Source organism: Zerene cesonia, unplaced genomic scaffold (genome assembly GCF_012273895.1).
Source record: "Zerene cesonia ecotype Mississippi unplaced genomic scaffold, Zerene_cesonia_1.1 Zces_u003, whole genome shotgun sequence".
Lineage (NCBI taxonomy): Eukaryota > Metazoa > Arthropoda > Insecta > Lepidoptera > Pieridae > Zerene > Zerene cesonia.
The window spans coordinates 266,701-282,630 of record NW_024045133.1 but is presented as its reverse complement, the minus strand read 5'-3'; the positions used below and the strand labels follow the sequence as shown (position 1 = coordinate 282,630).

The 15,930-nt window shown below is 40.2% G+C and overlaps 2 protein-coding genes across 2 annotated transcripts in view; one reads left to right on the top strand and one right to left on the bottom strand.

Annotated features, from left to right (window-relative positions):
- The window catches only part of LOC119838433 (catenin alpha), a 46,500-nt gene that overhangs the window by 26,401 nt on the left and 4,169 nt on the right, over positions 1 to 15,930 (bottom strand). Inside the window, exons 5-14 of the mRNA XM_038364380.1 lie at positions 15,044 to 15,167; positions 13,963 to 14,024; positions 13,397 to 13,515; positions 12,936 to 13,020; positions 12,042 to 12,157; positions 11,236 to 11,353; positions 10,516 to 10,608; positions 9,789 to 9,945; positions 9,123 to 9,228; positions 8,370 to 8,464 (exon numbers count right to left, since the gene is read on the bottom strand). Of these exons, the coding sequence (XP_038220308.1) occupies positions 8,370 to 8,464; positions 9,123 to 9,228; positions 9,789 to 9,945; positions 10,516 to 10,608; positions 11,236 to 11,353; positions 12,042 to 12,157; positions 12,936 to 13,020; positions 13,397 to 13,515; positions 13,963 to 14,024; positions 15,044 to 15,167 (1,075 nt within the window). The remainder of the gene's footprint in view (positions 1 to 8,369; positions 8,465 to 9,122; positions 9,229 to 9,788; positions 9,946 to 10,515; positions 10,609 to 11,235; positions 11,354 to 12,041; positions 12,158 to 12,935; positions 13,021 to 13,396; positions 13,516 to 13,962; positions 14,025 to 15,043; positions 15,168 to 15,930) is intronic.
- LOC119838540 (larval cuticle protein LCP-17-like) lies at positions 1,057 to 7,462 on the top strand. The gene is made up of 4 exons (XM_038364518.1): positions 1,057 to 1,167; positions 5,567 to 5,761; positions 6,484 to 6,588; positions 7,104 to 7,462. Exons 1-4 carry the CDS (start codon positions 1,165 to 1,167, stop codon positions 7,194 to 7,196), a joined length of 396 nt encoding a protein of 131 aa, XP_038220446.1. The 5' UTR covers positions 1,057 to 1,164; the 3' UTR covers positions 7,197 to 7,462.

The window sequence follows — 15,930 nt, the reverse complement described above, 5'->3', positions numbered from 1 at the left end:
TCGCAGATACTGTTCACTACATAGTGTAAAACAAAGCTTTCAGCCGTCTGTGTCTATGTACAAAGATCTTTGAAACTACGCAACATATTTTGATGGGGTTTTTTCTTAATAGATAGGAAAATTCAAGAGGAAGGTTTATTTGCATACTAGCTGCGCCGCGCGGTTTCACCCGCGAAGTCCGTATCCCGGAGGAATATCGGGATGGAAATGTTGCCTATATGTTATTCCAGTTGTCCGGCTGTCTACGTACCAAATATCATTGCAATCGATCCAGTAGTTTTTGCGTGAAAGAGCAACAAACACACACACACACATCCTTTCAAACTTTCGCATTTATAATATTAGTAGTATAGTAGGGTGTATCATGTATTATTTGATTGCTAATATAACTATATTTTAGGCACCATACAAAATGTATCACCAAAAAATTAAATTTGAATTAGATTTGTTTTCCTCTATGCTACGACGTCACTATCTGTGTGTCTGTGCGCGTGTTAAAACCAACGATTCTATCCTTCCTAATTTCCAAAAATAAGACAGGCGACTCAATAACTACCCACCACACACCACACCCACACCAACCACACACACACACACACACACACACACACACACACACACACACACACACACACACACGCACGCACATCACACATGCTGTAACTCTAACTGTCAATAGGGGTTTCTGAAAATCAGTGCTGCTAGTTGACTCAAAAGTCACTGCAGCTTCATACTGAGAGGCCCCTTTTGATAACAGACGTTGCCGCACAGTATCTGAGTTATTTTTTAGGTTGTAAGTTTTAATGTGTATAGTTTGTTTTTTTTTTTTTGTTCTAGTTTTTAATTAATTTACTGTTTTTTTTTTACATTTTTGTGTTTCTGTGTGGCCTTGTTATCGATAAATGTTTTTTATTTATTTATTTACATTTATAACTAACCCCCAATATCGAAAACGAACCACATCCCTCCGCACCGTACATCGAGACGTCGCCGACCCGTAAGTCGAAACACACCACGCCGGTGACCCCAAAACCGTCGCCTAGGTCACACGAAAACCGCACAGCGCTGTGCTGTGACCTTCCGAACCCGCCCAACGACGAGCATATAAAAGCACCGCGCTGGTGGCGAGCTGCAGTCGTGTCATCCCGCAGCACCATCGTCAATATGGTTGGTTCATTTCATAATTACGCGAGTGTTTTACTATCGTTTCGAATCGCGCTATCTTTACAATCATCGACAATACAATTCATTAAAACTCGAATAAAAACATTTATTTATTCAATAAGACTTCTTATAGAGACACTTTTGAATCGTCATAACGCAGTTTTAACATTTACCACCGGTTCGGAAAGCGGTTTTTACAGAGAGGAGCCGGCAAGAGACTCTGTAGTTGCTATTATCTAATTATGTCAATTTTACATTTTAATAACATAAAGCCGAAGAGTTTGTTTGTTTGAACGCACTTATCTCAGGAGCTACAGGTCCGATTTGAAAAATTATTTCGGTGCTAGATAGGCCATTTATTGAGGAAGGCTGTAGGCTATATATGTACCACGGGCGAAGTCGGGGCGGACCGCTAGTAGGTAATATGTTTACATAATAATAGTTCCGAAGAAGATTATTCCGAAGAAGGTTTTTTGCAGTAATAAACAGCTAACGTAATTTAAACACTATTTATAAGTGATGGTTCTTGTGCATTATTATTATGATATACTAGCTGTTCGCCCCGTCTTCACCCGCGGTACATATATAGCCGATGTCACTCAGTGAAGTCGCAGCTTTGTAATGGTGAAAGAATTTTTTTTTAATCGCTCCAGCCGTTTTCCGCGTGAACACGTTGCAAACATACAAAAGTAAAAATGTTCGTGGTGGATTATATAAAATTGATATTATTTTAAGAGCAACTACAGAGTCTCTTGCCGGCTCTTCTATGTAGAAACTGCCGTCCGAACCGGTGGTAAATGTTATAATTGTGTTATGACGATTCAAAATTTCTCATTTTTAAAGCATTTCAATGCTATAAAAACTAAAAATTAGATTCAAAAGTGTTTCTATATGAAGTGTTATTGAATAAATAAATGTTCGTGTTTGAAACAAGACTGAAGTAAGATTATTTTATAACGTGCGAATTTTAATACTGGGCTTGAAAAATTAAGATTGTTTTTAATATTGAAAACTCGTTTTTAAGTGCGTTTTATATGTTTATGTGAGTTTTTCAACCGAAACTTCAGAGAAGGAGGAGATTTCTATGAATTTGATTTAAATTTGATTAGTTAAAACTTGATACAGTTCTGACAATTTGAAAGCGATTTCGTTTTTTTCGTGTTAAATAATTATAAAGCATATACATTTAGAAATTAAACACATTTTAACGGATTTTAAACGCGATTTATTCATTATATTATTAACCCGACGTTTCGAACAGCGAGCGTGGTCACGGGGAGACTGAAAACGCTACGCGAATAAATCGCATTTAAAATCCGTTAAAAATTCTTTAATTTCAAAATTTATAATACTCGCGTAAAATCAAACACAAGAAAATACTAAGTATATACATTTTTACTGAAAAACAATTAAAGAGAGATCCTATGACTTATCGCGATGTCCAGTTTCAGAGTTTTAAATATTTAAAGGTTCGTAAAATAACTAATTTCGGTTCCCCAGAGTTATGACCAATAAAAAACATACCAAAAAAGAAAAACATATAAATATATAATACTTATATTCTAGTTCTTTACACAATACTAAATAATATAATTCATAGAAAATAAATAAACATAAAAATCAATGATTTCTACTGGATTCTTCAATAGATCATTTTCCGAAAAGAGATCGCATAATACAAGATGCGCTAAATAGTTTATGCACTCACGCGCCGGTCGCACGTGGGCCGTGTACCATAGAGTCAGGCATTAGCAGTATTTTTTTTTTGCAATATGTCGGATAAAAAATAACTGACAGCCCCCTTGGTACAGTGGTTAACGCGTGAGCGTAAAACCGAGGGCTCCTGGGTTCGATTCCCGGTAGGGACGCACAAAAAAAATCAATGTCTCGGTCTGGCAGGACACAGAAGGCTGATCGCCTACTTGTCCATATAGATCAGTGAAACAGATGTATATCATCTGCCCCATACCCCACTGGGGGACATGGGACTTAACTTTTTTTATTCAAAAATGGACATTTAGAGAAAAGGCTGGGTAGTGTAGTTTAACCGTAACACCATTTCTCGTTAATACGCGTTTGAATCGTCGAAATAAGTAATTTACCGTTTACTTCACATTTTACCCGCGGCGTCGCTCGCGCGGTACCCGGGTGAAAAGTAGCCTATGTGCTAATCCAGACTATAATCTATCTCTGAACCAAATTTCATTCAGATACGATGAGCTGTTTTCGCGTGAAAGGGTAAAGAGCGAACAAACAACTATCCATCCATTCATACTTCAAAAATATGGCGTTTTTAATATTAGTAGGACAAGCTTTTGACCGCGGCCTCTCACGCGATAATTCGGAGTAGTTTAATAGATATTATTATACATGTAAACCCTTCCTCTTGAAACACTGTAATTATTAAAAAAACCCCATCAAAATCCGTTGCGTAGTTTTAAAGATTTAAGCATACATAGCGACATAGGGACAGAGATAGCGACTTTGTTTTATACTATGTAGTGAAACTATAGTAGGCAATCTGAACTAATACATTTCTAATATAGATTTTAAATTTATCTATATTAAAAGTCTTTGAAATTATATAAAAACAGTCACATGAAGTAGATGTCGTAATCCACCGAGCAAACAATACCGCGCTTATTTCAAGTAGGCTAACTAACTTAAATGTCACTTACGCAACGTTTCCAAATTGAATAAATAACGCGTGCATAAACAAAAAAAGATGATATTTTAATGAAGTGAGCGTCTCACAAATGTCGAGGCCAAATATTTGCGTGTATATCGTTAAGCGCGAGGTTTCATTCAAGAGCGGAGCGGGTAGCGGATTAAAAAATATATATATTTTTTTTCAATCATAATAAGTTCAGCGTTTAAAGCAGTTAAACATAATTATTGTACGTGTTGAATTTATTGAAAGTTTATAGGTTCTTTAAATTATCGGTCTGAGAGTAGAAACGAATCAAAATTCATGTCTTTAATCCTACTTCCTACTAGTCCTACTAATATTATGAATGCGAAAGTTTGAAAGAATGTGTGTGTTTGATGCTCTTTCACGCAAAAACTACTGAACCGATTGCAATGAAACTTGATACGTAGACAGCTGGACAACTAGAATAACATATAGGCAACTTTTTATCCCGATATTTCAACGGGTGAATCCGCTGGGCGCAGCAAGCAAAATAATCATTAAAAAAACCTTAAAAAACTTGTGAAACTAATATGCTTCACATACATTATACTCGTAACTCTTTAAAAAGTTATATACGTTTCTGTATTCATCATTATTATTGCCGTGTTTTTAAAAACTGTTACATTAAAAACAATCGCCAAACTAATAAAGAAATCGCCCACCGCTCAGCGAATCAGCACTCACAGCCAAACTAACCACATTATAAACGCAGAACATTGCGCAAGCGCATTCCTCGAAGCCGTGATCAATCGTCACCCGGAGCACTATCGAAAAAACACCACTTGTTATTAATAACAAAAAAGAAACTTCTCCATTATGGCAAAAAAAAAACGCTCCCCGCTCCGCGCATCACCGCTCGCAGCCAAATTACCGACAAAATTATAAATATATTATGTTGGTTGCATCAAGCGTTGCGCAAGCGCACATCTCGAAGGAGCGAAAGGTCGGCCGCCGCCCGGGGCGCCATATACAGCGGACCTTCGGCCGTATATTGTAAAAAAAACACACATATATATATTTACGAAATAAACGATCGACTATAAATTTATGCGTCAAAGTTATCGAGTTGAATGCTCGATGCTGAGGGCTCGAAGGACCTGCGAGGGCGATGTCGGTAAAACGTATAAACACTGTGAGATTACAATCTAGACGGGCGACATATCGACGAAGATTTGAAACGATCAATTGTTGATTAAAAATAATATATACTTTAAAAAAAAAACTTAACTAAATTAGAAATGTTTTCAAATGAGTTTTTCATCCAGTAAAAAGTTTTTTTACCCAGTGAAAAGTTATGAAGTTACAAATACAAAAAGAAATAATAATCAATCAATCAATCATCAATGAAATTAAAAACCTTTCTATTTATTTTCGAAGTCGGTGGAAAACATTACGGAATTTTAGGAACAATGCTCGTTAATTTCAGTATTTCATTAATCCTGAGTCCTGGCGTTTATATTGAGGAAGAGTATGTCTTTAAATCCTATGTTCATGTTGTTTTTTATATACTTGTTGATTTGTTGTTTATTTGTTTTGGATTGCATATCGCCAGCGCTCAGGCTGAGTAGAAAGTGAATAGACAGACTAATTTCGTGTAGAAAAAACCCGATCTTTCAAAACGATCAAATCCTTCGACCACTCAATGTTGACCAATTCAAAAAAAATATAAAACCTACCCCCACAAGAAATAACCACTGTAGAAATTTCCAGAAATTCCTGATCGTCTCCTGCCTTGTCGCATTCGCGGCCGCCGACGTGTCCCACATCGTGGGGCACAGCGAGCGCGACGCCAAGATCCTGAAACAGGACCTGGACGTGGGGGTGGAGGGGCAGTACCAGTGGGTCGTCGAGACGGATAATGGGATTTCGGCACAGGCGAGAGGCGCCCTGAACAACCCTCAGGCCGTGAGTATTGCAGTTAGCTGGAGTATAGTGTGGGAGTCGAGTCATCATCATCATCACCATCATCATCATCAGCAATTATATCCACAGTTGGACATAATGGTCGTTGGGTCTAAGTTGGGTTGAGTCGAGTTACGAATTGGGACCAGCTAGCACCGGGGAAGTACAGCACCCCCACAGAAAACCGGCGTGAAATAATAGCGTGCTATTGTGTTTCGTACGGTGAGGAGGGGAGTCAAAGGGCCCGTATCCTTTTCCTCACCCCTCCCACTTATTTTTTCCCCGTCATCATTCCTTTTCTTATCCGTAACCATTAAAAGCGGGCAACGCATACCGCAGCGGCGCTACATCACGGGCGGTGGTGATCGCTTATCATCAGGCGAACCACCAGTTCAGTTGCCCGCCAATAAATAAAAATTCCACTCATACAGAATCCGCATAATGTGTTTTTGAGCGAGTATATTACGACATTGGGGCCTTCAAGAAAACAGCGTATATGTCCCTGAAAGGCCGGCGAAGCACTTGTAACACCTCTAGTGTTGCAAGTGTTTATGGGCGGTGGTGACCACTTAACATCAGGTGGCCCACCTGCTCCTTAGCTTGCTCTGCCATAAAAAAGCTCAAGTCTGCTTATAAAGTATGGGACACGAGCGAAAATAGTATAAAAAAAAACTCTTTTTCCATTATTCTTCACAATGTTTGATCAATTATTTTCCAAAATCCAGGAAAACCCAGCTCAAGTAGTGCAGGGACAGGCCCAGTGGACCTCCCCCGAGGGTGAGGTGGTCCAGTTCGCGTACACCGCCGACGAGAACGGTTACCAAGTACAGGTGAATATTCGCACAACTTTACAACAGGGGAGTCACGTGTACAGAGTTAGAATGGTGAAACATTTGACCTTTATAGAAATTACTAGCTGCGCCTACGCGATTTCACCCGCGTAAGTCCGTATCCCGTAGGCATATCGGGACAAATAGTTGCATATATGTTATGCCAGTTGTCCAGCTGTCTACGTACCAAATTTCATCGCAATCAGTTCAGTAGTTTTTGCGTGAAAGAGAAACAAACACACACACACATCCTTACAAACTTTCGCATTTATAATATTAGTAGGATATAATATTAATAGATATAAATTACACATCACGTTTGTCCGCGATGGACTCCTAAACTATTCGACTGAATTTAATCAAATCTGAACGCCATGTGCAGTTTGATCCAGCTTAAAAGACGAGATGATTTTTATTATTTCAGTTACGATAAATGACTACCAGATTGGTCTATATACATAGACACATGGTTAATAATCATTAATTACACTAACGATTACACATTTCCGTTGCAGGGCTCCCACGTGCCCACGCCCCCGCCAGTGCCCGAGGCGATTATACGCGCTCTGGAGTACATCAGAGCGCACCCGCCAAAACCCGAAGCGTAAACAACGAAACAACCGCCTATTTCCGTTAACCCACTTAACATTAACGGATACTCGTTACACTTGAATAAATTACTCTAGTATCAAAATTTTCGTTCAATACTCTCCAAACGGAACTCAATTGAGTGACACTCAACGTTGAGTGTCACTCAATTTTGAGTGTCCGTCGAGGAGTTTAGTGTTTTTACTAATGTTGTCATTTTAAGTGTTACTCTAAGTGTATAGTGTTATTTTTATATACTTTTATAAAATATAAATTATTTCAAAAATACAAAAAATAGTTTGGTTTCATTCAACACCACGTGATATTGAACAGAATAAATGCTTATATTATCGATTTTAGTGACATATAATGACTGTTGAATCTTAGAATTTGTAAAATTTATCAATATAAATACAGCCGCTAGAGCGCATATTTTTTAATTCTGTAAATTCGGATAACTCTTTTGTTGAGATTTCAACATACCAAACCTTTTTATATACTTCACACATAATTGAAATTACAAGTAAAGTATCCAATCATACAAAATATAATCAAAATTGGTTCAATCATTTCAGACATTAGTTAGTACACACTGACCGGTATTTTGACTATCGTATTGTATGGTATTTTGATTATAATAGGCAGAAGAAAAAAAAACAAGCTGTTTGTATCTTGCATACCCCTGATTGGATTTAAATGAAACATTCTCGTATAATAAAATTTAAAAATACCATTAAATGGTACAAACATTTGTATCACTACAAACGCTGTCAGCTTGATATAAACATTTGTATCACTACAAACGCTATCAGCTTGATACAAACATTTGTATCACTACAAACGCTGTCAGCTTAATACAAACATTTGTATCACTACAAACGCTGTCAGCTTGATACAAACATTTGTATCACTACAAACGCTGTCAGCTTGATACAAACATTTGTATCACTACAAACGCTGTCAGCTTAATACAAACATTTGTATCACTACAAACGCTGTCAGCTTGATACAAACATTTGTATCACTACAAATGCTGTTAGTGTTATACAAACATTTGTATCAATACAAACTCTGTCAACTTAATACAAACATTTGTATCACTACAAACGCTGTCAGCTTGATACAAACATTTGTATCACTAAAAATGCTGTTAGCGTGATACAAACATTTGTATCAATACAAACGCCACGTACCTTGATCGCGCAGTACAGTCACCGCCTCCAACACTCTCTTCGTGTAGATGCAAGGCTCGTAGTTGTCCATCTCTTGCGTGACAACCGAGCACACCCTACAGACAGACAAACATATAGCTCTTGCAGCTAGTTTAAATCCATTTCGAAGGACCAGTGTGAATATTCAGTGATCCTTCGAGCCGGCAAGTAAAATATTTATTAAAAACTAGACGCTCGTCCCGGCTCCGCTCGGGTATCAAGATTCCTGTTTTATCCCAAGAGATAAAAAGTATCCTATCACCCAACTCGGCTCATACCCTGTCTGTATACCAAATTTCACCAAAAGCCGTTCAGTAGTTAGTAGGACCGCTAGTCATTAATAAATGTATTTTCTTCCTTTCTTTCTTTCTTTGATGGTAAGTAGAGATGGGTTAGTCTTACGCAAATGAGTCGCACAGTATACCCCACTGCCTATTTTTAAATTCATGTAATCGTTTAAAATTTTTCCCTAGAATATTACTTGGTCATTCGTTGCAGTTTTATTTTCAAAGTTTTTTTTGTAACATTTATTAAACCGATTATTTGAAGTCTTTTTTAATATCACAGCGGGCAACCGAGCTGGTGGTGCGCCTGATGGTAAGCGATCACCACCACCCGTGAACATCCGTAGAGGTTGTGCCTCTACGGATGCACTGGCCGTTTTCAAGAGGAAAGGGATATAGAAAGGAGTCGAGGACTAGTAAGAAGGGAGCGGAGAGGAGCGGGCGGACTCACCGCGCGGCGCGGCCGCGGATGGCGCCGGCGGTGCGCTCCAGCGAGTCGGGGTCGCCCTCCTGCAGCGCCACCACGCACTTGTTCACGTCCTCCAGGATGTGGTTCTCTGTAAAAAAAATAATAAATAACTTATGGCCATGTCTTGCGTTCAAATTGACACCTTATTCCGTAGCAATAACGTTCAAAATCTATTGTTCTGCACATTTGATAATTCCATCTAAAAAAAAAAAAGAAGCTCTAAGCTCATGGCACTTGAATGAAAAAAAATAATTACAAATTCTCTAGGCTGTCCTCGCCACTTGACGAAAAAAAGTTATACACATTATTATGTACTCGAAAGTCATGTCCCTTCCTCCCCACACTTATGAAAAAGAATCTTATATACACCCGAGATTATGCCCTCTTAGTTTTTTCATAAATTTCATAAAAGCTCCCCCGGCTATTACGAAAAAAAAGTTATAGACATTTTCAAGGTCATAAACCCTCCCCCCCTAGTCTTAACAAAAAAACAAGTTACATATACTCTAGGCCCAGTCCCACCACCCTTTAATCACTTATTACCCAAATTACACTCCTAAGCCCATTTCCCCCCGCCCTCAGTGTCGAACCCAACACACACTCTAAGCCCATCCCATCTCCCCCCCCCCCCCCCCCCCCCCCCCTTACCGCTGACGGCGAGGAAGTCGTCGATGGTGGTGAGGTCGTCGACGGCGTCGGTGAGCAGGCGCACGGCCGCCTCCCAGGCGCGCGCGAACGCCCGCGCGTTCTCCTGCGCCACGCGCGAGCGGCTGCGCGCCGCCAGCACGCGGCACGCGTTCACCACCTGCATCGTCATCATCGTCATCATCATCATCATCATCATCAGGCCATACATGTTCCCACTGCTGGGACACAGGCCTCCTATGAGGGTTCAGGCCGTGGCCACCACCACGCTAGCCAAGTGCGGGGTGGCGGATGTCACATGTCGTCGAACCTTCGATTCTCGGACATGCCGGTTTCCTCAGAATATTTTCTTTCACCATTTCGAGCAGTGGTGTTACACATGCGCAGATAAATTGAAAAATCAGATTAATATTAGGATGAAAAGCCTCGCTTATGTGTCATTCCAGTTGTCCAGCTATGTACATAGCAAATTTCATTACAATCGGTTCAGAGTGACGAACATACACACATACATCCATCCATCCATCACACAAACTTTCACATTTATAACATTAGTAGGATAGGATGTATGTTTAATGACCCTATGGTCATAAATGACCTCAGACTGGTCCGATTTGAAAAATTCTTTCAGTGTTAGATAGCCCATTTATTGAGAGAGGCTATAGGCTATATATGTACCACGGGCGAAGCCGGAGCGGACTGCAAGTTTGAACACAAAACACAAACGTACCTGCGGGCACAAAGCCTCTATCTGCCCCGCGGCGTGCCTCACCATCTTCACGCCGTCTTCGTTGTTCGACATGGAGCACACCAAGTTCGCGACCTGATGCAGAAAGGTCATGGTTCATGATTATTTTGCTGTCACAGCGGGCAACTGAGCTGGTGGTGCGCCTGATGGTAAGCGATCACCGCCGCCCGGGAACGGAGCAGAGGTTTGCCGCATAATAAGGGGTAAACAAAGAAAGGATTGTTAAAGGGAGTAAAGGAATGGACTGGGAAGGGTGAGGAAAAGGATACTGGCAGATACATAATATAGTAAGTAGTATATGCAGAGGTGCCTCAGCGAATGCGCTGTCCACTTTTAAGGGATAAGGAAAGGATTGACGACTGGAAATAAGGAAAAGACTGGGACGGGAGAGGAAAAGGAAACGAGCCTCCGGCTCCCCCACTCACCGTACGAAACACAATAGCACTCTTCTATTTCACGCCGGTCTCCTGTGCGAGCGTTCCCGTTCGCGTTCCAAGCAAGCTGGCCCAATTCGTGCCGAATCGTACTCAAGTACAAAACAAAAGTAAAAAAAAAAGGTTCAGTTGAATTGCCACCTCGACTTTTTTGAAGTCAGCGAAAAATCGTGTTCACCCAGTAAAAGAACCTTCCAAAATATATACAGTCAAAATGACCCCTTTAAAGTCAGTTAAAAGGGAGTGGGGCGTAGTGGTGTGGTCTCACCTCGACCAGCTTGCCGGCGTGCTCGCCGAAGACCAGCGCGTACTCCTCCACCTCTTTCTCGTTGCCGCCGCGCGCCGCCTCCAGCAGCACCAGCAGCGGCACGTTCGTCTCCAGGAAGCTGCCGCCCGCACGGTGCACGGTCAGAATCAGAATCAGAATCGGAATCGGGATGAAAATCAGAATCAGTGTAAAAACCGGAATAGAAATGAAAATTAGAATCAGTATGAGAATCAGAGTTTTTAAATTTTAATTTGGAAACTACTTGAGAAAGATTCTTGCAAACTCCCCTTCGAAAAAAAACTCTTTTCCTAATTGCAGTTATACAGTAAACTAGCAGTCCGCCCCGGCTTCGCCCGTGGTACATATATAGCCTTTCTCAATAAATGGGCTATCTAACACTGAAATAATTTTTCAAATCGGACAAGTAGTTCTTGAGATTAGTGCGTTCAAACAAACAAAACAAACTCTTCAGATTTATAATATTAGCATAAATGTTATATTAAATTTCGACGACTCTAAAACGCTTCTAAACGAAGTTTAATTGGATTAATAATAATCTTTGTTTGAGATCTTTTTGTTTAATTCGGATTGAAATTAAAATCAAAATATAAGTCGCAATCAATTGAAAATCTACATCAAAATCAAATTCAAATTCAAATCAATAAATCAAAATCGAATCCCCCGAATCCAACATCGAATTCCAAACGCCAAAATCAAAAATTACAACCCGAACCGAAAATCAAAATTCAAATTCAAATTCAAAGACAAATGCAACATGTCGGCGTGGGGGCGGCGTGGGGGCGCACCTGTCGGACACGTGGTCGACGACCGCCTTGCGCAGCTGGCGGCGCAGGTCGCGCGTCTTGCGGCACATGTGCTCCAGCGCGCGCTCCAGCCCCTCCGACTGCTCCGCGCGCCCCGCCTGCCGTGCGGACAGTGTAGAGCGTACATACATACAGTAATGTGCATAGAGCTTCATATAATGTAGAGTGTAGAGCGTAGAGTTATAGACGTACTCGTAGATAATGTAGAGTGTAGAGCGTAGAGTTATAGACACACTCGTAGATAATGTAGAGTGTAGAGCGTAGAGTTATAGACACACTCGTAGATAATGTAGAGTGTAGAGCGTAGAGTTATAGACATACTCATAGATAATGTAGAGTGTAGAGCGTAGAGTTATAGACATACTCGTATATAATGTAGAGTGTACAGTTATAGAGCTTAATATATAACGTAGATTGTAGAGACATAGAGCTTGAAGCGTATCATATGCGCTTAAGATATATCATGTAGAGTGTAGAGTTATGGGCATAGATATAGACTGTACATATTGTGTCATGTAGGGGGTAGAGTACTGAGCATAGAGCTTAACATGTAACATATACGCTTATCACGTAGAGCGTACAACATACGAGCGTAGATAACACAAAATTACATTACGTATTATTTATTTAATAAAGACACATAGACCGTATAACCTTCCCCCCCCCCCCCCCCCCCCCCCCCCCCCCCCCCCCCAATTCCCATCAATTGAACGGCTCACTCAATTAAAATCAAAGCATACTCCATCTTACTCCACATCCACGTTCACCAGCAGACGTGATCGTGATCGAGCGTTTCTCTATTGCTCACAGAAAAAAAAACGGGGAAAAAAGAGAAAAATAGGGACCAAACTCTCTCTCTCTCTCACTCTCACTCACGTTGCTCATGTACTCGTGCAGCAGCTCCTGCAGCGCCTGCCGCACCGCGTTGCATTCCGCCACTATGCGCTCGCGCCGCTCGTCCCTGAATATATGTTATCATGAATGAATAATTGAATGAATGAATGAATAAATTAATGAATGAATGAACGAATGAATGAATGAACGAAAAATGAATGAATGAATGAACGAATGAATGAATGAATGAATGAATAAATGAAAACTTCACTGTAGGTACACACCAAACATATTTAAAAAAAAAAAAAAAACGTATCGCAGGATATTGTGGAATTGACAAAATTTATTTACAAATCTATATTTGCCTTTGTATGTGATTCGAGTGTGAGTTGGGAACTCTTTAATTTGTTGTGAGTTTTAAATTTTCCATGTGTGAGTTTGAGTGGGTGTGTGTGGGTGTGTGTGGGTGTGTGTGTGTGTGTGGATTTGAATGTGAGCGTCACCTGGTACAGGAGCTGTCCGCCATAAGTGCTGCGCCGGAAATGATGGACTCCAGCCGCTCCTCCAGCGAGGGTCTCGTTCGCAGCTCGGAGTACGCCAGTGGCTCCATAACCATGCGCTCCTGGTCATTTATATTTCTTATGTTATTTATTTATGAATTCATCTTAAAACTGGCTTTCGCTCGCGGAATTGCCCGCGAGGCCCGAGAAAATTAACACTTGTTATGCATTCCACATATATACATATAAATAACATTGAGTGTCTGTTTGTATTACTGAAACAACAGTTTTTCATAAAAAGCACACTTAAATGATAGAATCAACAAAAATGTCTCACTTGCTCTTACGCAGAGTATACGTAAGGAAATTATTGAATCCCGCCGATCCTAATCAGGATAATGAGATAAACTCATGTAACTACTTTATTGTCACCGATCCGCGATAAGTGTACAGAGTTTGAGTTCAATCTGTCCGTTAGCACTGGGTCAGAATCGAGTCCAAACGAGTCGGTTACATACAAACATACAGGTGAAGCTGATAAAAGCGTGTGAAATAAATAAAAAGCTCACGTCAAAGTCGTCGAGAGCCTGAGCCAGCTCGCCCGGCCCTTCCACAGGCACCCGGTTGGTACCTGCAATGTGTAATATTTATTTATTTATTTATTTATTTATAATACTTAATTGCACAAAACAGAAAGTAAAGTTTATACAAAATATAATATGGCACAATGATATTTTGTACAAAAGGCGGCCTTATTGCTAGACAGCAATCTCTGCCAGGCAACCTGGTAGGAAAGGAAATGCAAGAGGTTTTAGGGTTAGTGCAAGAAACTAAAAAATATATCAGAATATGAGAAAAAAATAAATAAATAAAAAGTGTTATATCATATACGATAGAAAAAACCCCATTTGGCAAGTGTGTGCATCAATTTATTCCTTCACCACCAGCCCATATATGTTCTCACTGCTGGGACACAGGCCTCCTATGAGAGTTTAGGCCATAATCCAGCACGCTGGCCAAGTGCGGGTTGGCAGATGTCACATGTCGTCGAACTTTTGATTCTCGGACATGCCGGTTTCCTCACGATGTTTTCCTTCACCGCTTTAAGCAGTGGTGATGTTATCTACATGCGCAGATAAATTGAAAAATCAATTTATTTCCTGCACGCTCGCCCGGTCTCGAACCCCGACTTATCGATTTTGAAGTCTGAGGTTCTCATCACTGAGCCACCGCTGTTTTTTAATTAATTTATTTATTCCTTATTATTAGCAGATTATATGATTCTCATCTTTGATTCATAAACGATTGATTGAATGAAGGAAAAAACACTAAAGAAATGGAGAGAAAGAAGGTTTTTTTTCATTGTTTCTCACAATAAGAATAGAAAAACGAAGAAAACACAAAAAAATATTGTCAGTTTTTTAACATAGCGTTTCGTCTACATATGTAAATATTCAATTACTAGCCGTCCGCCCGACTTCGCCCGTGGTACAATATATAGCCTATAGCCTTCCTCAATAAATGGGCTATGTAACACTGAAATAATTTTTCAAATCGGACCAGTGAGATTAGTGCGTTCAAACAAACAAACTCTTCAGCTTCATAATATTAGTACAGATTATTATACATAAGGGCAACAAACAAGCGCACCACTGTTGGGCGTGGGGCGGCCCTGCGCGACGGCCGAGATGGTGTCGACGGCGGAGCAGACCGCGCGCAGCACGAAGTCCCGGTTCGCCTTCGCGGCCGCCAGCTCCGGGTGCCGCACGTACACCTGACACATTACACATTGCAAATTCTAAATTCTACATACGATATTCTAAATTTAAAAATTCTACAGTCGGAATTCCAAATTTAAAATTCCACATACGAAATGCCAAATTCGAAATATGACATTCGAAATTCCAAATTTAAAATTCTACATTCAGAATTCCAAAATCATAATTCTACATACGAAATGCCAAATTCGAAATTCGAAATTCCAAATTCGAAATCCATCCATTCATTTACATAAATAACGGCTAACAAATACATTGTACGTACAACACACGTGATAATATGAACTTCATATGTAATTTTCCTTTAACCAGCCCCGCCGACATGCGAACGCGTACGCTTGTGCGTTACACGCGGCACATGCTATGACGTAAAAAAAACTGTAATAAATTTTGAGAGAATAGAAAAATTGATCACGTGGCGGGATTCGAACCGCGTCTTTTTGCCAAACCGTAGCAGCGCAGCCTCTCGGCCACCCGTGATCCCGCCACAGTAATCGAATTTCTTCTACTCTTTCGGTTTCATGTGCCTAAGGGGCACCCCGCGCCATCTATTGAGATGATTGAGAACCATCACAACCAATACGAAACATTATATCGATGATTAAAATATTGTATCGACGGAACGCGGCCTTTGTTAAATTAAATTATTTATTTTATAACATTTCAATGCTTCATAAATGAGAAATTTTGAAACGATTCGATCACGAGGCGGTATCTGAATTTTTTCCAGTCTTTAAAAAATTTATCAGAGAAAATTTT

What these genes read in the sequence shown, in the direction of transcription:
- LOC119838540 (XM_038364518.1), top strand. An exon ending in CCCTGAACAACCCTCAGGCC is followed by an intron (nt 5,762 to 6,483) that starts GTGAGTATTGCA and finishes TCCAAAATCCAG; the next exon opens with GAAAACCCAGCTCAAGTAGT. An exon ending in AGAACGGTTACCAAGTACAG is followed by an intron (nt 6,589 to 7,103) that starts GTGAATATTCGC and finishes TTTCCGTTGCAG; the next exon opens with GGCTCCCACGTGCCCACGCC.